Genomic DNA, 19,849 nt, shown 5'->3' on the forward strand with positions numbered 1-19,849 from the left:
GGACATTCAGTTGTAACTATTTTCACGATTTTATTTAACCCCTGGGTAATTTATTCCCAATTAACTGCATAGGAACATACGTTAGTTGCTTTAACTCAGAAACATTAATAAAAGAAACTTATTGTGGGATTTGCGAGACAATTCTATATTTTAACCAAAGACCATAACAACCCTGGCAAATATTTAATCACGATTAACAGTTCGGTTAACGGTAAAAGTAAACTACACATTATGACTTGGATGGATAGTTGTCTCATTGGCACCCATACCACATCTTCTTATTTATATATATGTAAGGTACAGAAAAATAAACTATGACCCATGTACTCTATTCTTAGGGTGCTATGCAAATTGTTAATTCATGAAATATCGGAGTCATGGGAATATTGGAGTCATCTCTTTTGTCGTAAAGTTTTGCTCTTCCCTACACAAAACTCATCAGTGGCACAGTTGGTAGGCCAAATCAGTTAGGAAGTTGACGGGCATTTAAAACCAAAATTCCATTCAAAGTTTTGTCAAATCTTGCTCAGGTCATTTTTACATTGGGGTAGAACAGCGGAACTAGATCTTAGATCTAGCTTCTTTTTCACTCTGTTTGAAGTCTGCCTAATGCATAAAAGGAAAAATGTAGACAAGATGAGAAAACAGTAGGTTCATATAGGTAAACCTACTATCTGTAAACATATACGACCCTTAAACATAACAAATATATTGTCAACTAAAACCTTAAAAAATCTTGATAGAGTCAGTTTCACATAACCTTTATATATTCGAATCATAGTGGCGTTTGCCAAATATGCTTTGTCCCCTAGATATAGACACCTTAGATTGTCATGTTTTAGGAGACAAAGATTATGTGGGGTTCCTTTTTTTCAAGCTTTGGTTTTTCTGTGTAATGTTGTGTTATTGTTGTTTGTCTTTTCGTCGATTTTTTTTTGTTATGTTGTTGTCTGTTATTATTGGTCTAATGAAAAATCGACCACATTTTCTCATCGAAGATTTTTATAAATAAAAAATGGAAAACGTAGAAACTTTGGTCATAAAAAAATCTTACTTTGTGGAGAAACCACACTGATTCCAACAAAAAATACACTGAAAACAATATCATTAAAATGCTGGATTTTTTATTATCGACAGCATTTTTGTTGAGTTTGGTGGATTGTAATCCAATGGGTACTAATTGTGCATCCCTACTGTTTGACTTGTGTTTTCTCTCGTTTGAAACAGAATTCATGTAAAACCTTCTCAAAGACAAAAAAAAAGAAAATCCATCTTGCAACGTTCTTTAATTTACTTGCAGATAAAGTGATGATTTCCTGTCTCATAAAAACCTACATTTCAATGAGTGCTTGTGTCTCATATATCCCAGTGAGCTTGAAATAAACGATACTACGGAAACGTGAAGGTCTGCTCCATATCTGAATCTTTTTCTTGATATTGACATAGATAGACGACTTCAAACAAGAATCTATGACACACGTGACGATTTCAGCTTGCCCATTGACAATTTTCCTTTTCACAGCAGTCACATATCCTCTGCCCCATCGTATGGCAACATTTCTCAATTGGTACTTATTTTTGTTTGAGCGTTACTGATGAAGGTAATCCAGAAAAGCACTTCGGACGCACGAAATTTATAAAAAGTCGTTTTCATAGCAAGAGACTCTTACCTTGTCGACACATCCGGTCTCTCTCCGTTTGAAGTTCAGGCGATTCAAAAGGTTTTATTTTTATCCTGATTTATATATTCTAAATGGATCTACGATATTTTAACATCAGTTCACTATTGCTGCCTATAATTTTTAATCAACATAAATTGCATAATTCGACACATACTAGTATTTGTGAGACGAAAATTTAGTGCACATGCACGTAGCACATTGATATTCACATGAGAGGTGTTGTTCATATATACAAACATCCTGGTACTTTTATTAGTTGGTACTTGTATATACTTTATTTTTGAGGCTCTAAAAACTAGTTGAAAATTACCAAATTTTGAAACCAATACGCGGAAGAACCTTTTCAATTACGTCACTACATTTATTATGACGCCATGGATCGTAAACAACTAGTAACTGTTTCTGATTTCGTATAACATCATCTTTTAAACAGACATGAACGGAAATCTGAATTAAAAGTTCAAATTTCACTGAAAAATTAGGCCGAATAAAGCCTTTACAGCACCCTATCAAATCAATGATATTCTATGTCAACAAGAATTGCTGAATTGTTGGCGTGTCACTCCCTCAAGGAACATGACCGCGTCAATATTCCATATCAGCAAAGTCATCTTTAAGACACACAAAAAATTAACAACATCCTTTCACATCTCTTCCATATATATCGCAGATTTTCACTGAATTATCCCCCTTTTCATTGAGTACCTGCATGTCATTTTATGTCCATGTAAACTTGAAATAAAGGATGTTACTTCTTATTTAGATTTTTCTTTTTAAATCGATGCTGAAGGACAACTTAAACTAAAATATATGACAAATCTGTTGTTAACTTTCCATTCCTCAGTAGTAATTTTTAATCTCCTTAATCCGGTGGCGTTTACGTGTGTCAATCAATATGATATATAAGGATTGGTACACATCATAGTGATTTCAGCAACAGATGTATCCTTTTAGTTCAAATACTACTCAAGCAAGGTTATGAGGAAGAACGATTTAAATCACGCTAGGAGTTACATGGTCACCAAGAAATAACCATGACAAGGTAACAAATCCTCAACTCCCTATTGACAGTTACTCTGTCAAAGAATCCACATGACCACGGAGTCAGGGTCTTAGATTTGTCATGCTCCTGTCTTTGTGAATAAGGCTTCATAACTTGTAGACTGTTTTACATCGTCACCATGTAGTATATTGTTATCCCATAGTTATGTTTGCACGAGATCCTAGAAATTGTTAACTTGTTGGTTTCCAAATCATAACTCAATTATGCTTTTTGAGTTAGATCCTTATATCTTTGCAGCATGAAATGAAATACAAGACAAGTTTGATTTTAATTTTTTCAAAATATTGTTCTTGAGGTAGGTCCTTTAACTGTCTCAAAATTGGTTCGATTGATAAGTTCACTTTGCAGTTAGACCTTGTGGCATTTATAAGCATCATGATATTTAGGGATCTAGCAATTACCATGTTAGAGTTATGCCTTTTGAATTGCAGAAATGAATAAGGTCAGGTGTTTTTATGTCCATTAACTAAATTAATCGTTCTCTGTCGATCAAGGCGATTCTCATATTTTACACATGACTAAGGATTTTCTTTTCCAAGGAATAGATTACCTAAGCCGTATTTGGCACAACTTTTTGAAATTTTGGGTCCTCAATGCTCTTCAACTTTGTACTTGTTTGGCTTTATAACTATTTTGATCTGAGCGTCACTGATGAGTCTTATGAAGACGAAACGCGCGTCTGGCGTATTAAATTATAATCCTGGTACCTTTGATAACTATTAAGAGACTCATTTGATTCCTATTGAAACTTTTCACTATGTAATTTGATTCAACTGAACAGGAAAAAAGGACATAACCTATTATATGTTTAATCAAACAAGGTGAATAAGCATTTTTTATGGATTGGCACAGTTTCATTTTGCTAATTCCTTTTGTAAAATGTTAGCTTGTTTGTAATACAATAAAATATAGATTGCAATATCATCATAGTTTACATAGTACACTGTTTAGTTAAATCATCATATCAAAGGTCATGTAGACGTCTTTTTATTAGGTGATGATCAGAGTTTTTAAGTGTGTTCTTAAGGACTTCGATAAACGTTGGTCCACTTTAACTTACATATTCTAATGTAATTCCATCAAACGAGAAAGTAAATATAATATGGGGATATTGTAAAGTTTACCGAATCCCTTCAGATTCCACAAAATATTTGACTTTAAGTGCAGATTATCAGAACTGGACCACCTCGTTGAAAGAATAGTGATGCGTCTTCTTAAGGTCAAATATATGAATGCACAGAAGGATTTTTGTGCACTTGTTGACCATTCGCACTTGTCATTTTTAATTAATGTTTGTGTTATTTTAACCGAACAGGTGCAAGTTACTGTCGAGGGACACCAGGAAAGTTTATTTTACATAAGCAAATTGTACTTATCATGTCATTTTTCATATAATTTATAAATGAATTCAATGTTTAGAGTTCAACTACTAGTATATCATTGTTTCAACAATGTGAGTATTTTATTTCAGAAACCTAAAAAGTGCCGGAACACATTATTAATTACTATTGTATGAAACCACAATATTTAAATTGTCTACATAGAGGACAAGCAGTAAATAAAATACGTATTAAAAAATACATAACCCTACCTTAAAAGCATTCATTTTAATTCAACCAACGAACAATATTTGTTATCTTATAATTGAATTTATAAGATGCTTTTGCAAGTGAAAATGCATTTCCGTAGAGTATTTTATTCATTGTTAAACAGGATATATGGAACGAAATTAAAAAAAAATAATTGTCGGAGATTTGCTCATTTAATTAACCATATTTTTGAAAATATGAAGTAATATTCAAATAAAGCCATGGTCAGAAACTTAGTTCGACTTCGCCACCCCTGTGCATATGTACAAAAGCCGTTTCCATTCTCCAACTTAAAACGCCTTGGAGTTAAGGTATGACACTTGGCATAATTATTCATAACTAGAAGGTGTGTTATGGAGGAAAAGGATGTTGATGATCGCGATAAAAAAATATTGTTAAACTTAGGCAACCCCTGTGCATATAAGTGGAATAACCCTAATTGCATCCAAATTTACTTATTTACATGCAGCTTTGCCCTCCTCTGTGATGGCTCCCTTAGGGTCGTTACTATCCTCTAGTTTAAGACTAAAATGTTTTTGTCACTCAAAACAACAAAATGTGACAAGATACCCCATCGCATCTCAATAAAAACTTATTTGATATTTACGATAAAGATTAGATCCGTGAAAAATTATTGTATTTTAAACAAAAAGGTTCAAAAACATACACTTAATATTATGCAGTTTAATGCTTTCACAATCGATTATACAGAATTATTAATTCACAATCGAATATGCAGCATACAACATATGGTTATTAAGTTTGAATGAAATTGCAGTCAAAGAGGAATATGCATTTTCCCCTCAGTTTAAGGTTTGATATCATCATTATTCTCTTCTCTTTTTTTCGTATTTTTCCAGATTAATTCGGTCTAAATTATGATACTACAATTGAATGACAATTACAATCTAGTTAGTGACAGTTGTCCTGTCTCAGTAACCTTAGTATTACAATTTCTCATGGAAAGCTTCATATCAATATAAATGTGTATTGTCTGTGCCGGATGTATAAATACTCAGCCACGTAAGGTCGGAATGGCGACATAATATCCGATGCATCGTGTTGGAAGACTACTGCCAGGCTTTCTGAACTTAAAAAAAAACTTGCAACAACTCTCTGAGGGGTCCGTAGGTGGCCGGATATATCCAACATATCCTTATTTTCTAGTGACAGTTCAGTTCAATATTGCCGCCTTTACATACCAGTAGACCTACATCGCTTTTAAATTTCATTCTTTTGGTTATATTGTTCTCCCCTACCCCCCCCCTCTCCCTTCCTTAACACACACACCTACATGGGGCGGTGACAGCAGATCTATCATAGTCTTCATTTGTCTTTTTTAAATATTTTTAGACGTCCTTTTTAGCATATATGGTTGATATTCAAGTTCATTACCAAGTCAAAGGCTTTTTTTTTTGTTTGATTGAGTCTGACGCCTTTGTAAAGTACGTTTTACAAATTTTTTTAAAGACAAGATGAACTGTTAGAAATTTTATTTTCTCGCCATTAGATGATTAGTATTATTTTACTTACATCTTGTTAGTATTATTTTACTTACATCTTGTTAGTATTATTTTACTTACATCTTGTTACTACGATTTTACTTACATCTTGTTACTACGATTTTACTTACATCTTGTTACTATGATTTTCCTGTCATTAGTATTATTTTAAAAACAAACTGATCTATGAGCTATTGTTTTCTAATGATATTCCCGCTATTAATATTCGGTAATCAGGCAGTTGATGAGCGACTGAGATGAGCGATGAATTTGAAAATGCAAAATGAATTTAACCAATTTTGTTGAGTATTTATATGGACATTCTTATCCAAAACTCAAATCATGTATGAAGTAAAGCTATATTTTATCTTTCTAACACACCTTGTTTTACTTTAGTTAGTGACATCTTCCGATGCAAAATTATACAAAAAATACATTTTGTATCAAAATTTCCTTCAACGGGAACATGCAGTGTTAAATAACATTTAGATTTTATCGAATTTCCATAGGAAACAACAAACAGCGCATGGAATTGTTATAAAGTATCAACATTTCGTGCATATTTTTTGACTGGACTCGTCAAATTAACCATCAACATGTCCTCCGAAGAATACCGATGGGTATTTTATCCCTACAATAATATGAATAGACAGGCAATACTTCGTGCAACATTGTCCTTGTTTTGTTTGATTTCATATCATAGAAAAAAAATAATAATATAAATCATCGTTTTACCTGTATAAGAATAAATATTTTTTGTGTGACTCAAAACCAAAAAATAATTCGATGTTCAATCGATTTTCGACTGAAGTCACATCATAGGATCCAAATTCATTACCATAATGTATCATCGAAGATTTTTGATAATTTTGACAAAATAGAATCAAATTATTCGTTCTTGAAAATGTATGCAACATAACAAACTGTTTAATTTATTTTCATAAACTTCAATGAAATGATAAAAATAAGGAAAAGACGAACTTTAAATTTGAAAACTATAAGTGAGAAGATTTTACAGTACACCTGTACTGTATTTGCAGACAGATGTAATTCTCTTAGATGAGTGTAGACTGTTTGAATTACATTTAATAGGATCGTAATTGGTAAATTAAATATTTTTTTTTAAATATAATAACTGCATTTGATTGATAAGTCTGTCGTATATAATTTGTTTCTTTTATGTAATTTAATCATATTGCAAGGTCATATAGTGGGTTGTTTTTCCTAGAGCAATATTGTTTAAGGACAAAATGTTGATCAAAGCTTATTTATCTTGTTCTCGTCTTCAAAGTTAGAAATTTGCTGTTGGCGATTTGAGACTTTCAGTTGAAATTGCGTTATAATTTTAAAGTACATTTATTTGTATGTTATTCATAATTCAGTTTTATCTTTGACTAAAAATTACTATCTACTGGCTTTACTTATGTTACATTCAATTGATTAATAAGTAATGTGCATACATTTCAGGCAAAAAAAGCCTACCTGGAAAATAAAACATTTTATCATTTTCATTCATACTACAACAGATGTAAGGTAAATTACTTAGAATAAAATTAATATTTAAATAAACACCGCATGTTAGTTTCCTGTGTTTTGTAGTTTTTACATAGTATTGATTCGCAACTTTATCAATGAAATAAACAGCGTGGGAGATTCAGTTGAAACATCCAATGTACAAGCGTCTTGTCAGCGATCGGAAAACGCATTGGCTACCGCCTGTTCAATGTATCTCAGAATCACCACCACGGGCTGGAGTTAATGAATTGGAGGTGTGTTAACCTTTACCAAAGTTTTATGTCACAATGACATTCAAAATAAAAAAAATCATGAATGGAATTGTAAATGAATCATATAAAATTTAGCATCAGTGTCTGAGAGAATAGTTGTCCTGATATTAATGAGAGGAATCGAGTTGTTCTTGTATTTATGTAAGAGGGAAAACTCTATACACAGTTATCAGTTGTTAAATTGATCTGATTTCATATACTAGAAACTGATACCGTTATTGTATTTTGCAGTCGATGGATATAGCTATCTGCTAACGCTGTGGTAGTACTAACATTATGAAACAACTATGGTTCAGTTTATTTATATACTTTACCTGTATCTGTGGAGGTACTTTAACACGAACATGGTTTAGAGCCATGAACAAAAACTCTAAAAATTCTAATTCAACAACCGATGAACTATCGAGTCCATTTAAAGATTTCGGAAGAGAACTAGACGAGAAAATAGCTAAAACTAAGATCAAAATGAGAATGTGTGGCTACTTGAAGGAGTTATGCAAAACAACTATAGATAGAAAACCTCTCATCACAACCATAAACCCCAGGGAGACGACAACAAATTCTGCAACAGAACCAACATCATCTACTGCATCTAACATCAACATATCATTAGTTTTCTCAGAACCATCAGGTAAGCTGTTTACTTATTTAGTAGTACAAGAAAACTGCGTCTTTTGGACTTTGGTTGATGGCAATCTTTCGCAACGATATAGCCTTTTTGCGCTTATGTGGCGTAAAACAAACATCAATCAATCAATCAATTGTCAATCTTACCACATTTACTGTCCTTATTTTTATATTGTTTAATCAATCGTTCTTATATATTTTCACATAAGTGCAATGTCAGCACTATTAGAATGTTGTTGCCTTTGTTGATCATTGCACAAGTACATTGTTTTATAACTTGATCATGACATCATCACGGAAAGCTATTAGTGTCATTTAGATCGTGTAACTTTCTCTTATCAAATTCTATTATACAAACTTTCTTTATGTTGGCAATGTTCACGTTCTGGCTATTTCTATATTGAACACTTTTGTGAATAAGATTTCAATAACATGATAGGAGATAGGCTAGTGAAGTATTTCTTTTTATTAGTGTCATGCTATATCGAGTAAGCATTTAATATAGTCGTTTTGTAGTCTATATTTTTTTTTCTTCACTTTACTTGGTTTTTGTAAAAAAAAAGTCATATAACAGGAGTATGATCACATATCGTTGTTTATTTCCTTATCATCATGTATACTCATCGCCTTTGCAAAGAAACCTGCTTTCGTTTATTGTTGAATCTTGCATCGATGGTTTTTTTCTTCTGGTTTTTACCATTTGCAAAGAAGACAGTATGACAAGGCTACTCTTTAGTCCCTTGAATTCATCTATCAAATGAGATCCTTTAAATGTTCTGTTTGATAAAATTATCGATTGCTTTTTATTTTGCTTCTTATAGTTGCTTCAAGGTTTTAATCCCTTGTTTTAATGCAAAACTGCAAAACCTGCCAAATAACTCTCATTTTGAGAGCTTGTTATTGATCTGAGTCACAGCCTTACCCAGATGTCTTGTTCAGGTAAGCTCATATTGGTCAAATATATTTTTCGATACGGCCTTGCCTAACAATAATATTATTATATGTTTAATGGCCAATTTAAGTCAAATATGACAATTTTAATATGCTGATGACATCGCAGTGACATCTCGGCAGACATTTCTGTACTAAAAAGTTAAGATAATATATAATCATTACTCCTCCTTTTTACGTAAATATATACTGTTATTTTATTTTAACAGTCTTGCGGTCTAAACCATTTGAAACAGATCATAAAGCATGTCCGCGGACATAACGATCTCAACTTACTAACTTCCTTTGGTGTAAATCTGAAACTTTTAGTTCAATATACTTTTGTAATGTTTCACTTTTATGAAGAAATAGTAAAACAAGTACAATATATATAGAATTTAAAATACATTAATTTAAAAATTAATCGACAATTTAGTCATATCAAATACTTCTTTCAGAAAGGGGACTATTTGAAATTGTCATATGTACCCCTTTTATTTCTCTCAACCTCATCCTGGTACATAAAGTATGATATAAAAACTTCTTTTGCAGGTAAGTTATATTTGACCTTGAAAAATGTATGCCACATTCTTTCTGTAGCACAGTGTTACGATAAAATAATTACACCCGTTATAAGAACAGCCTGATTATATCATATAACTTTTCGCTTTAAATGTTATTGATCTATTTGTTTAAGCCATCGTGACGTCCGTTAAGTGTGGTTTGTGTTTAAACTGGGTCACATATCGACGCATAAAAAAACAAACCGGTTGGCATTGACATACAATATTAAGATTTGATAATTCTTTAGCTTAGTAAAACATGACAATTTTATATCAACACTTCTCAAACGAGTTATCGAAAAATAAAATCAGAAAATGCAAAAAAAAAGAAAATTCTATCCGCTTTTAGACTCAGACTTTAGAGACTTGATTATTTTTCATTTGTTTACCCACCTATCATAATTTAATGTGCAAGTCAAACTAGAAACGATACAATTTAATTGCTGTCATTTCAGTTGTTTCTTTGCATTTTTCGTTTTGGAAATGTGTATCTTCTACATCAACTGTTTATAAATATAAAACAGAGGTTAACGGATAATGAGACAGAAAACCAAATTTACAAAAATAAACAGTAAAGACATCTGGAGGTCAACGTATGACCTTGAGCAGTTTTTCTGATGCCAAGGTCTGGCATGGTACTCAAATACTTAATCCGACTGTTTTACTGTTTAGCATCTATTAAATAGTATTGCACAGCTGACATATAGCTACAGCAGTCGTAGCCACAGAAGCCTTGGAACGGACCTACCTATTCATAACTGAAGGGCTGTTATAAAATTTAAAACTATTCCGCTAGAGTTAAATGGCTATGTTTTTGTAAAATAATGGGTTATTTCGTGGTTTTTTTTCATTTAAGTTTTCGTTTAAATGTATAAAAATCGAAGTTCTCTAGGGCATGGTCCTTTAAAATTTTGGTGCGGTATGATTGCAATCAGATATAAAAGGTTGACGAATTTTTGTACCCTCATCATCTTTGGCATGCTAATTATAGCTACTATTGACTTGAATCGGGTTTCGTTTGTAAACGATACAGGGAATTAAAAAAAATTGTTACATTTTGCCTCGTAATTATTCAATTTGTCTGCAGATTATTTGTTCCTACATGTATAAGCTTTCAGACAGGTTAACCAATATAATTACAATTAATTTGCTACGCTTATTTCTAAATATGGACATAGAGTAATCAGATTGTGATATTGATGAATATCTGCATTATTCTCTATTGGGATTATGCATTCGTGTAATAACGGGTCGCCAGTTCGAGTAAAGTAAAATCTATGTCATTATTGGAATTAACAAATTGTCTCTCTGTTTCAATCGGTCACATATCCTGGTATGATAATCATTAATGGCAGTCCTTACAAAACAGTACTATATATAGTAGCTTATACTTTTTCTTGTATCGGTAACTTTGGATCGTTCTCTATTTATGATATGTGTAATTTGATTGATATATGTTGCTTTTTAACGTTCAGTGGCAAATAATTCATGCATATTTCGGAAGAGAACAAATTGACAATTTATACAATAAATATAGGATCTACAAAGTACATGTAGGTTGATTGGGATGAAGGGCGGGAAATATTTACTGTCACTGGAAAATAAGGGTAAGCTGGATATGGGGCAGAAATTATGCATTGCAAAAGGCCATCTATGGACCCTTGAACGAGTTGTTGCTAGGGTTCATTAACGTGCAGAGAGCGTTGCACTCTCCATGTGCATCGGATTTAACGTATTTATATCTAACTGCGTATTTATACATGCTACACAGCAAACTCGACGCCCCACTTGAGCAATTAAGGCTTTAACTGCCTGACGGGAGAATCTATTGATAACTATATTGCTATACCTCAGACAATTCTTGGAGTTGTATGAATTTTACTTCATCGATAGCCTTTTTTTGCATATGGTGATGCCCCAACATTCTTGCTTTGTCATAGATATGATTGATTATGTTTTTTTTTTTTTTGTTTTTTTTTTTTTGCACTGACAAATGATAAATGCATAAGACAGAAAAAAGTCATAATCATGGATAATTGAACTTTCGCTACGCGTACTTTAGAAGTTTGAAAGCAATATTGGAATAAGTGGTCTGATTTGGTATAATTTTTTTATTGTTTAACGTGTAATTTTCATTGGCATGTACTTCATGTAGAACAGGATAAAATTAATAAAACAGTAGTAGGTAGTAACTAAATCACTTATTCAAAGTGAGGAGATTGGGAACAGGCGGATATCACTGCCATTATAGAACACGGGTATATCGACTGTGGTCAGATATTAAGCTATACAACAGATCACCTATTGTCCCCGGATTCAGCGTAAGATTTGTTGCTCGGATTTCACTTAAAGACAGCGCTAGTTTTAACTACCAAGTGTCGCTGATCATACCAAATAAGACTGCATACATACATGTACATGCCATACAGACAAACATAGATAATCAATTGTATCGGAGTAACAAATCCCAGTCAGATCGTTATCAGCCCAAAATGCAATGATTTTTAACTGTCCGAATACTGACGCCGTGAGAAAACATACATATTTATGACTCATTTCAACTACCGAGTACACATGTTAACCATACTAAAGAATTAAGGTCAGCCACGAATTTCTACTTCTGGTTTTTGTCAGTATTAATTTATGTGTATTTCGTGTTGTATTGTATACACTATAGTAAATTTGACTTGCTCAAGGATAAATTTTTATATAACGTGTCTGTATGAGAGAAAATCTAATGATACATGTAACTGATATCCATCCTTCAAAAATTGATTTACTGCATAAAAAAAACGAAAAGGACGATTATAAATAAGCATAGCATGTGAGTGCACTGAAACGTAAAGGCATTTTTTCAATAATGAAACTAAAAATATTCAGTAATTGCAGACATTATTAGAATTAAAATTTTATTTCATGTACATGTTTTATAATATATATATATATATATATATAGATTGCCTAACAATGTAATTTTAACACACTATTTAGTATGTAAATATAAGAATGTTTAAAATATTTACAAAATGATGAAAATAAACGCAATATTTCGCTAGACTAACTAGCTTTATCAAGCGTGCATCTATCCAGGTGAAATCGGATGTAGATGATAAGAAACTTTTGCAGCTCAATGTATATGTTGCACTTGAATTTAGCTGCCTTGAAAATAATACATAATTTGGATGAAGTTCAAGATTTTTACAAAATTGGTAGTTGAAGTTAGCAACGTCCATTGGCCAATATTACAGGATAAAAAGGACGATATTGTGTACTAAGTTATTCTTTATCTTTCCTGTATCTTTTCTCATCTTTTTCGTTAAGACCATCAGGTTCTAAAGTGTGGAGTTGGTGGATCCAAAAATTTTCTCTTCTCCTTCTCGCCGTGGTGTCCCACTCGGTGTTGACTTCTATGATTTGGAAGGTAACATTATCAAAAGAATGTTTCGTTGAACGAAGATGTCTTGTGAGAGGACAGTTTTTGTTGGTTTTGTACCATGAACGATGGTTATTGAGCCGAATATTAAATTTGTCCATTGTTTCTCCCACATACTGAATGCCACATGTGTCACATGTTAATATATAAATTGAGTTCTCCGTTTTACAGTTGGAATTTGAGTAGATGGTATAATTTTGTTTAGTAACGGAGCTGATGAAAGAACTGCTTGTATTGGCAGCTTTACAACACAAGCAGTTCCTTCGACCACATTGTTTGTAGCAACCGGGAGATGGAGTAGGCTGCTTTGCTAATACAGATGTCACTAATTTGTCACGGATGTTTTTAGGTCTTCTGAAGGCCATGACTGGTGGTGAGGAAAATACTTTTTTAAGATTTGAATCATTTTCTATAATTTTCCAATGCTTCTGAACAATGGAAGACACATTTTTAAAATCAGGATGGTAAGTGAGTACAAGGGGTGTTCTGTTAGCTGCTTTATTCTTATCTTTGTACTCTAGAAGTTCTTGGCGACTAGTTTTGTTTGCTCTTTCGAAAGCGCTATCAATGATGTTGTTATTGTATCCTCGAACAACTAGATGTTTACGTAGTTGTCCAAGTCTAGCATTTTGCGTATTTTCAGTAGAGCATATTCTCTTGATTCGCAATGCCTGGCTGAATGGGATGCCACGGGAGCAGTGTTTAGGATGGCAACTTTTAGGAGAAAGGAATTGATGTTTGTCCGTTTGTTTGGTATGAAGGTCCGTTATAATGGTTCCGTTCTTGATGTAACTCGTAGTGTCGAGGAAGTTTATTTTCTCCATAGATGATTCATATGTAAATTTTATTGAATGGTGGAAAGAGTTACAGTGTCCTAGAAATTCATTAAGATGTTCTTGTGAATCTGTCCATTTGAAATCAATATCGTCAATGAATCGGAACCATGATAAGGGCTGGTATGGAGCACTAGCCAAGAGGCGTTTTTCAAGTTGGCCCATAAATATGTTGGCATATGACGGGGCCATTTTTGCGCAACTGTGTGTAACTCTTTCCACCATTCAATAAAATTTACATATGAATCATCTATGGAGAAAATAAACTTCCTCGACACTACGAGTTACATCAAGAACGGAACCATTATAACGGACCTTCATACCAAACAAACGGACAAACATCAATTCCTTTCTCCTAAAAGTTGCCATCCTAAACACTGCTCCCGTGGCATCCCATTCAGCCAGGCATTGCGAATCAAGAGAATATGCTCTACTGAAAATACGCAAAATGCTAGACTTGGACAACTACGTAAACATCTAGTTGTTCGAGGATACAATAACAACATCATTGATAGCGCTTTCGAAAGAGCAAACAAAACTAGTCGCCAAGAACTTCTAGAGTACAAAGATAAGAATAAAGCAGCTAACAGAACACCCCTTGTACTCACTTACCATCCTGATTTTAAAAATGTGTCTTCCATTGTTCAGAAGCATTGGAAAATTATAGAAAATGATTCAAATCTTAAAAAAGTATTTTCCTCACCACCAGTCATGGCCTTCAGAAGACCTAAAAACATCCGTGACAAATTAGTGACATCTGTATTAGCAAAGCAGCCTACTCCATCTCCCGGTTGCTACAAACAATGTGGTCGAAGGAACTGCTTGTGTTGTAAAGCTGCCAATACAAGCAGTTCTTTCATCAGCTCCGTTACTAAACAAAATTATACCATCTACTCAAATTCCAACTGTAAAACGGAGAACTCAATTTATATATTAACATGTGACACATGTGGCATTCAGTATGTGGGAGAAACAATGGACAAATTTAATATTCGGCTCAATAACCATCGTTCATGGTACAAAACCAACAAAAACTGTCCTCTCACAAGACATCTTCGTTCAACGAAACATTCTTTTGATAATGTTACCTTCCAAATCATAGAAGTCAACACCGAGTGGGACACCACGGCGAGAAGGAGAAGAGAAAATTTTTGGATCCACCAACTCCACACTTTAGAACCTGATGGTCTTAACGAAAAAGATGAGAAAAGATACAGGAAAGATAAAGAATAACTTAGTACACAATATCGTCCTTTTTATCCTGTAATATTGGCCAATGGACGTTGCTAACTTCAACTACCAATTTTGTAAAAATCTTGAACTTCATCCAAATTATGTATTATTTTCAAGGCAGCTAAATTCAAGTGCAACATATACATTGAGCTGCAAAAGTTTCTTATCATCTACATCCGATTTCACCTGGATAGATGCACGCTTGATAAAGCTAGTTAGTCTAGCGAAATATTGCGTTTATTTTCATCATTTTGTAAATATTTTAAACATTCTTATATTTACATACTAAATAGTGTGTTAAAATTACATTGTTAGGCAATCTATAATTTTATTTATGTAATTGAATTAATCTCTGTACTGATTAATCCACACTCCCATAGATTTGTATGTCATGTGCTGCTATTTATAGGCACTTATATATATATATATATATATATATATATATATATATATATATATATATAGATTAGACCGTTGGTTTTCCTGTTTGAATGGTTTTACACTAGTCATTTTTGGGGCCCTTAATAGCTTGCTGTTCGGTGTGAGCCAAGGCTCCGTGTTGAATGCCGTATTTTGACCTATAATGGTTTACTTTTACAAACTGTGACTTGGATGGAGAGTTGTCTCATTGGCGCTCATACCACATCTTCTTATATCTATGATATGCTTTCTCCGGTGGTCAGTCATAACTGCAATTTGAAACATAAACTATTTTCATTATGGTGTGAACTTTTTAAGATATACTCTCCCAAAAAAAAACGCAACATGTGAACAAGTATAATTTACTTCGAATTTTTAACATCGTTTTATATACAGAAATGAGCAGCGTCAATTATTATCCTAGTCATCCCACAGTTGTTCCGTTGGGTTCAAATCTGGTGATTTGGACAGCCAGGGGATCACTGCAACGTTCTGGTTGGCTCGAAAGTCAACAGAGGCGCGAGCTTTGTGAGGTCGAGCGTTTTCGTGCTGATAAATTTCCTTAAGATGCTCATTACGTGCAGCATTTGTGGTGTCGAAACATCATCTCTGTATCGAGCGGCGTTAATGTTGTCGGGGATGTGCACCTGTTGAGTTTTAGTGTGTAGGGTAAGGCACCCCACAACAATACACTTCCTCCGTTCCTTGTGTACCTCTCATTCCGGCGTCAGTAGGCAACTGTACGACCATCTATTCTCTGCTGCATGCATCTTGATTTATCGCTTAACCAGACTCGCCACCAGTTTGCAGGTTCCAGCCCATATTTGTTGCACCATCGGAACCTTGCAAGTCGATGACGGAGTCTCAGTACTGCGCCTAAATAAGGACGTTTAGCGCGTAAGTCGGTTTTGCGGAGACGGTTTCTGACTGTCTGTGCCGATATTCGTCGGAGACCTGGGACATTTGTTACTGTCACGGTTTGGTTTTCAGGTGAAGATCCCGGATGTAGGGATCTCCGGCTACTGATGTGATTCTAGGTCGACTAGAACGTTGACGGTCAGCTGTTGAACCGGATTGCTTGTACCGTTGCAAGAGTCTGGAAATCGTGCTCCGGAGAACATTATAAAGTCTAGCGACTGCATTCTATGATTTACCGGCCTGGAGACGACAACTGACGATGTATCGGATAGCTGGGTCTGCTTAAAGATAAGGAATGATTTCCCAGAAAGGTCACGTGTGATCAACACCCACTTTCAGGGGTTTGGATTCAATTACTAGTATCAGACATCTAAATTTTAACATGATCATGTTTTCTTGTCTCAAACACACTTTTTTGAGAACATTCATATTTTGAAGAAAAACATATTGGTTCATGTTGCCGGTATTTTTACACGTAGGTGTAGAGTGCATAGAATTTAAACCAATCCATTATAGGTAACCTATTGTAAGAAGATTTTTATACCTTACCAATTACGCCTTAGTTTTCAGATGGAAGTCAAAATTGTATTGATAATCCCGACTACCATCTACTTTTAATTGATTTTTTACTATATGTAAATCCTGTAATTCGTTTTGGTTACTTTTCCGGCTTTGGAGATTTCACTTTGGTGTCCTCTTTTTGTCTAGTTTTAGAGACATCAAGGGTATGAATAACTTTTCCATTGAAATATACATATTAAATAGCAGAGAACGCATCCTCATTTGTACATATGTGCGTATGTTATATTGTGGTTTCATAAATATATTATCAGTGTTTCTGTTTAGTTGTGTATTGTCCTCAATCTGACAAAACTGTAGTTACGTCGTAGAGATCTAAATTATTTTTTTATTGATTGCTTGATGCTTGTCCATCGTTTAGAGGCAAACTAACTTGCATTTTTTAAATACTGCAAAGGCATTCTATGTATCATTTGCTATATTTCATTGTTTAGGCCATGCATTAGTGAAAAGAGGAAAACTTAACCATAGGTTACAGACAATGTACATACCAAACATTTTATTTTATATTTAGAGCAAAATATAGGTTAGAGAAATCAATTCTGATGATAAGGGAGCGTGTAAATTTCATAAAGCTTCTATAGGTATGTAATATAATACGACATGTCAGTGCATTCATTGTATTCGTGCAGCATACAATTATCACCTAAAGGTGGAAGAAAGGTTGCTGCAGGTAATCTAGAGTTAATCACAAATATAAATCAGGTCGTTACCTTTGTTCATGCAACTATAAAGAATGGCATGATAGCACGAATTAAACCGTCTATACATAGATTTCTCTTTTTTTTTTCTTTTTTTAATATTGTTTCGATTCGTGCAGTCACTTTTACAAAATAAAACGGATTAATCACCCTTAACTATTTCATATTGATGGCATTCAGATATTCCTCAGGTATACAAAAATAGTAATTTCTTTTTGCATTGTTTTGAGTGTGCAGTCTCATTTATACGAAATGAAACTTATTAATCACCCCTGACTATTTCATATTGATGGCATTCAGATATTCCTTAGGTATACAAAAATAGTAATTTCTTTTTGCATTGTTTCGAGTAATGCAGTTCTCATTTATACGAAATAAAACTTATTAGTCACCCCTGACTATTTCATATTGATGGCATTCAGATTTTCATTGGGTATAATGTACAAATGACAACAAAAACGAGATTTGGGCACAATTTGAGTCATGTGTAGACGAAACGCACATCTGGTGTACTAAATAATAAGCTTTGTATATTTGGTGAGTTCTTAGATATGACAAATATCTGGAATATAGGTTTTTGCTTTTAATGTAGGTCAAGGTAGAATGTGGTAGGTCCGTACAAATATCGTTTTTTTTATGAAAGTTATAATGTCAGAATGAGTAGAGTGAATTAATGTATAGCTATTACATAGCTTTCAACATTTTTTTTAGTTGTAATTTGTTTTAAATCCACCGGTTATACCATTTTGAAAAATTTTAGTCATACAGTATTACTCATTTTTGTTCATATTTTGGGAAAAAATATTTACGAAGGATAGGAACTAAGACCAAAATTAATGAAAGAGCACGATTAAAAAAAGAAGTTCCGACCAAAGGTTATTTGCATAAAGAATAAAATGGAATATTGTAAACGGATTTAAATCAAAAGTCAATAAAATGACCCTGTAGAAAGAAATTCGTAGTAGGATATCTTTTGGCCTATATCAATGGCCTTAACTATGACAGTTAATGACCTTTTACTCTGTGCAGATCAATCGGAAAGTTTGAAAATGGAATGGGAGCTTACTTTCGCCATTCTAAACAACAATATACAGTTTGAAGTAAATTGATCTAAGCATAGTCAAATAAGTGTACGACATGTGATAGTTTGCCTTTAGGTTGATGGTTAAAGTCCCATAACTCTGGAATGACTGACCGGAATGATTTCAAATCCTAGCTCAAAATAATGAGTCAAGTTTGAGGTATGCTCTGCGAACATATATGTACTGCAGTTAATGTGGGACATACGAAAATTGCCTTGAATCTACCGTATAAAGTCCAATAACTTTGGAACGATAAACTAGAAATATTCAAATCGATGAGAATGTTACTTTTTCCAATCCCAACAACAACAACATAAAATATCAAGTAAATCAGACTTGTTTACTACTCACGGAATCAATCCGAGCATACAAAAATCGTTCGTTTGAGTCCCGTATTCAGGAACGACAAAGAATCAATTGAGAGGGAGATTTTTTCCATGATTCAAATATTCAATACTGGTACAAGTTCCAAGATATTTGACCAAAACATGTTCTAGCTTTAGTACCACGTGTGGAAGCCAGACAGACGGGCGGACAGACGGACAATGATATACCATAATTCGGCTCATCTATGACGGGCGTATAAAGCACGATATACCTGCTACAATGTATAATTATGTTGAAAATAGTATTTGTAGGTTATTGTTATATTTCCAGTAGGTTTTGCATATTAAGGAAGTATTCAATCCATATAGAAAAGCCCATGTTTAACAAGTTAATTAGGAAAACATAATGTATGAAAAAAGGATGCTTAAAGATAACTTTAGTGCAATGTCAACTACGCCCATCGAAATAAATTTTTTGTTAGGAAAATAATTAAGTATCATGTTTTTTTCACATATTGCATATCTTTTGAATAAAGTAAGTTGTGATTATTATGAAAATGTGTATGATTATGGCAAGAGTA

At 33.4% G+C, this 19,849-nt stretch overlaps 1 protein-coding gene across 2 annotated transcripts in view; it reads left to right on the forward strand.

Moving 5' to 3' along the window:
- LOC127730167 (inhibin beta chain-like) overlaps positions 1–19,849 on the forward strand; it is a 36,367-nt gene that overhangs the window by 10,436 nt on the left and 6,082 nt on the right. The window contains exon 4 of one of the 2 annotated variants that reach the window (XM_052238424.1): positions 7,855–8,254. In XM_052238424.1, the coding sequence (XP_052094384.1) occupies positions 7,900–8,254 (355 nt within the window). In that variant the 5' untranslated portion in view covers positions 7,855–7,899. Of the gene's footprint in view, positions 1–7,437; positions 8,255–19,849 lie in introns of those variants that run through there. The other variant, XM_052238426.1, reaches the window with a different exon arrangement.

This window comes from Mytilus californianus, unplaced genomic scaffold (genome assembly GCF_021869535.1).
Source record: "Mytilus californianus isolate M0D057914Y unplaced genomic scaffold, xbMytCali1.0.p SCAF_2, whole genome shotgun sequence".
NCBI classification, from domain to species: Eukaryota; Metazoa; Mollusca; class Bivalvia; order Mytilida; family Mytilidae; genus Mytilus; species Mytilus californianus.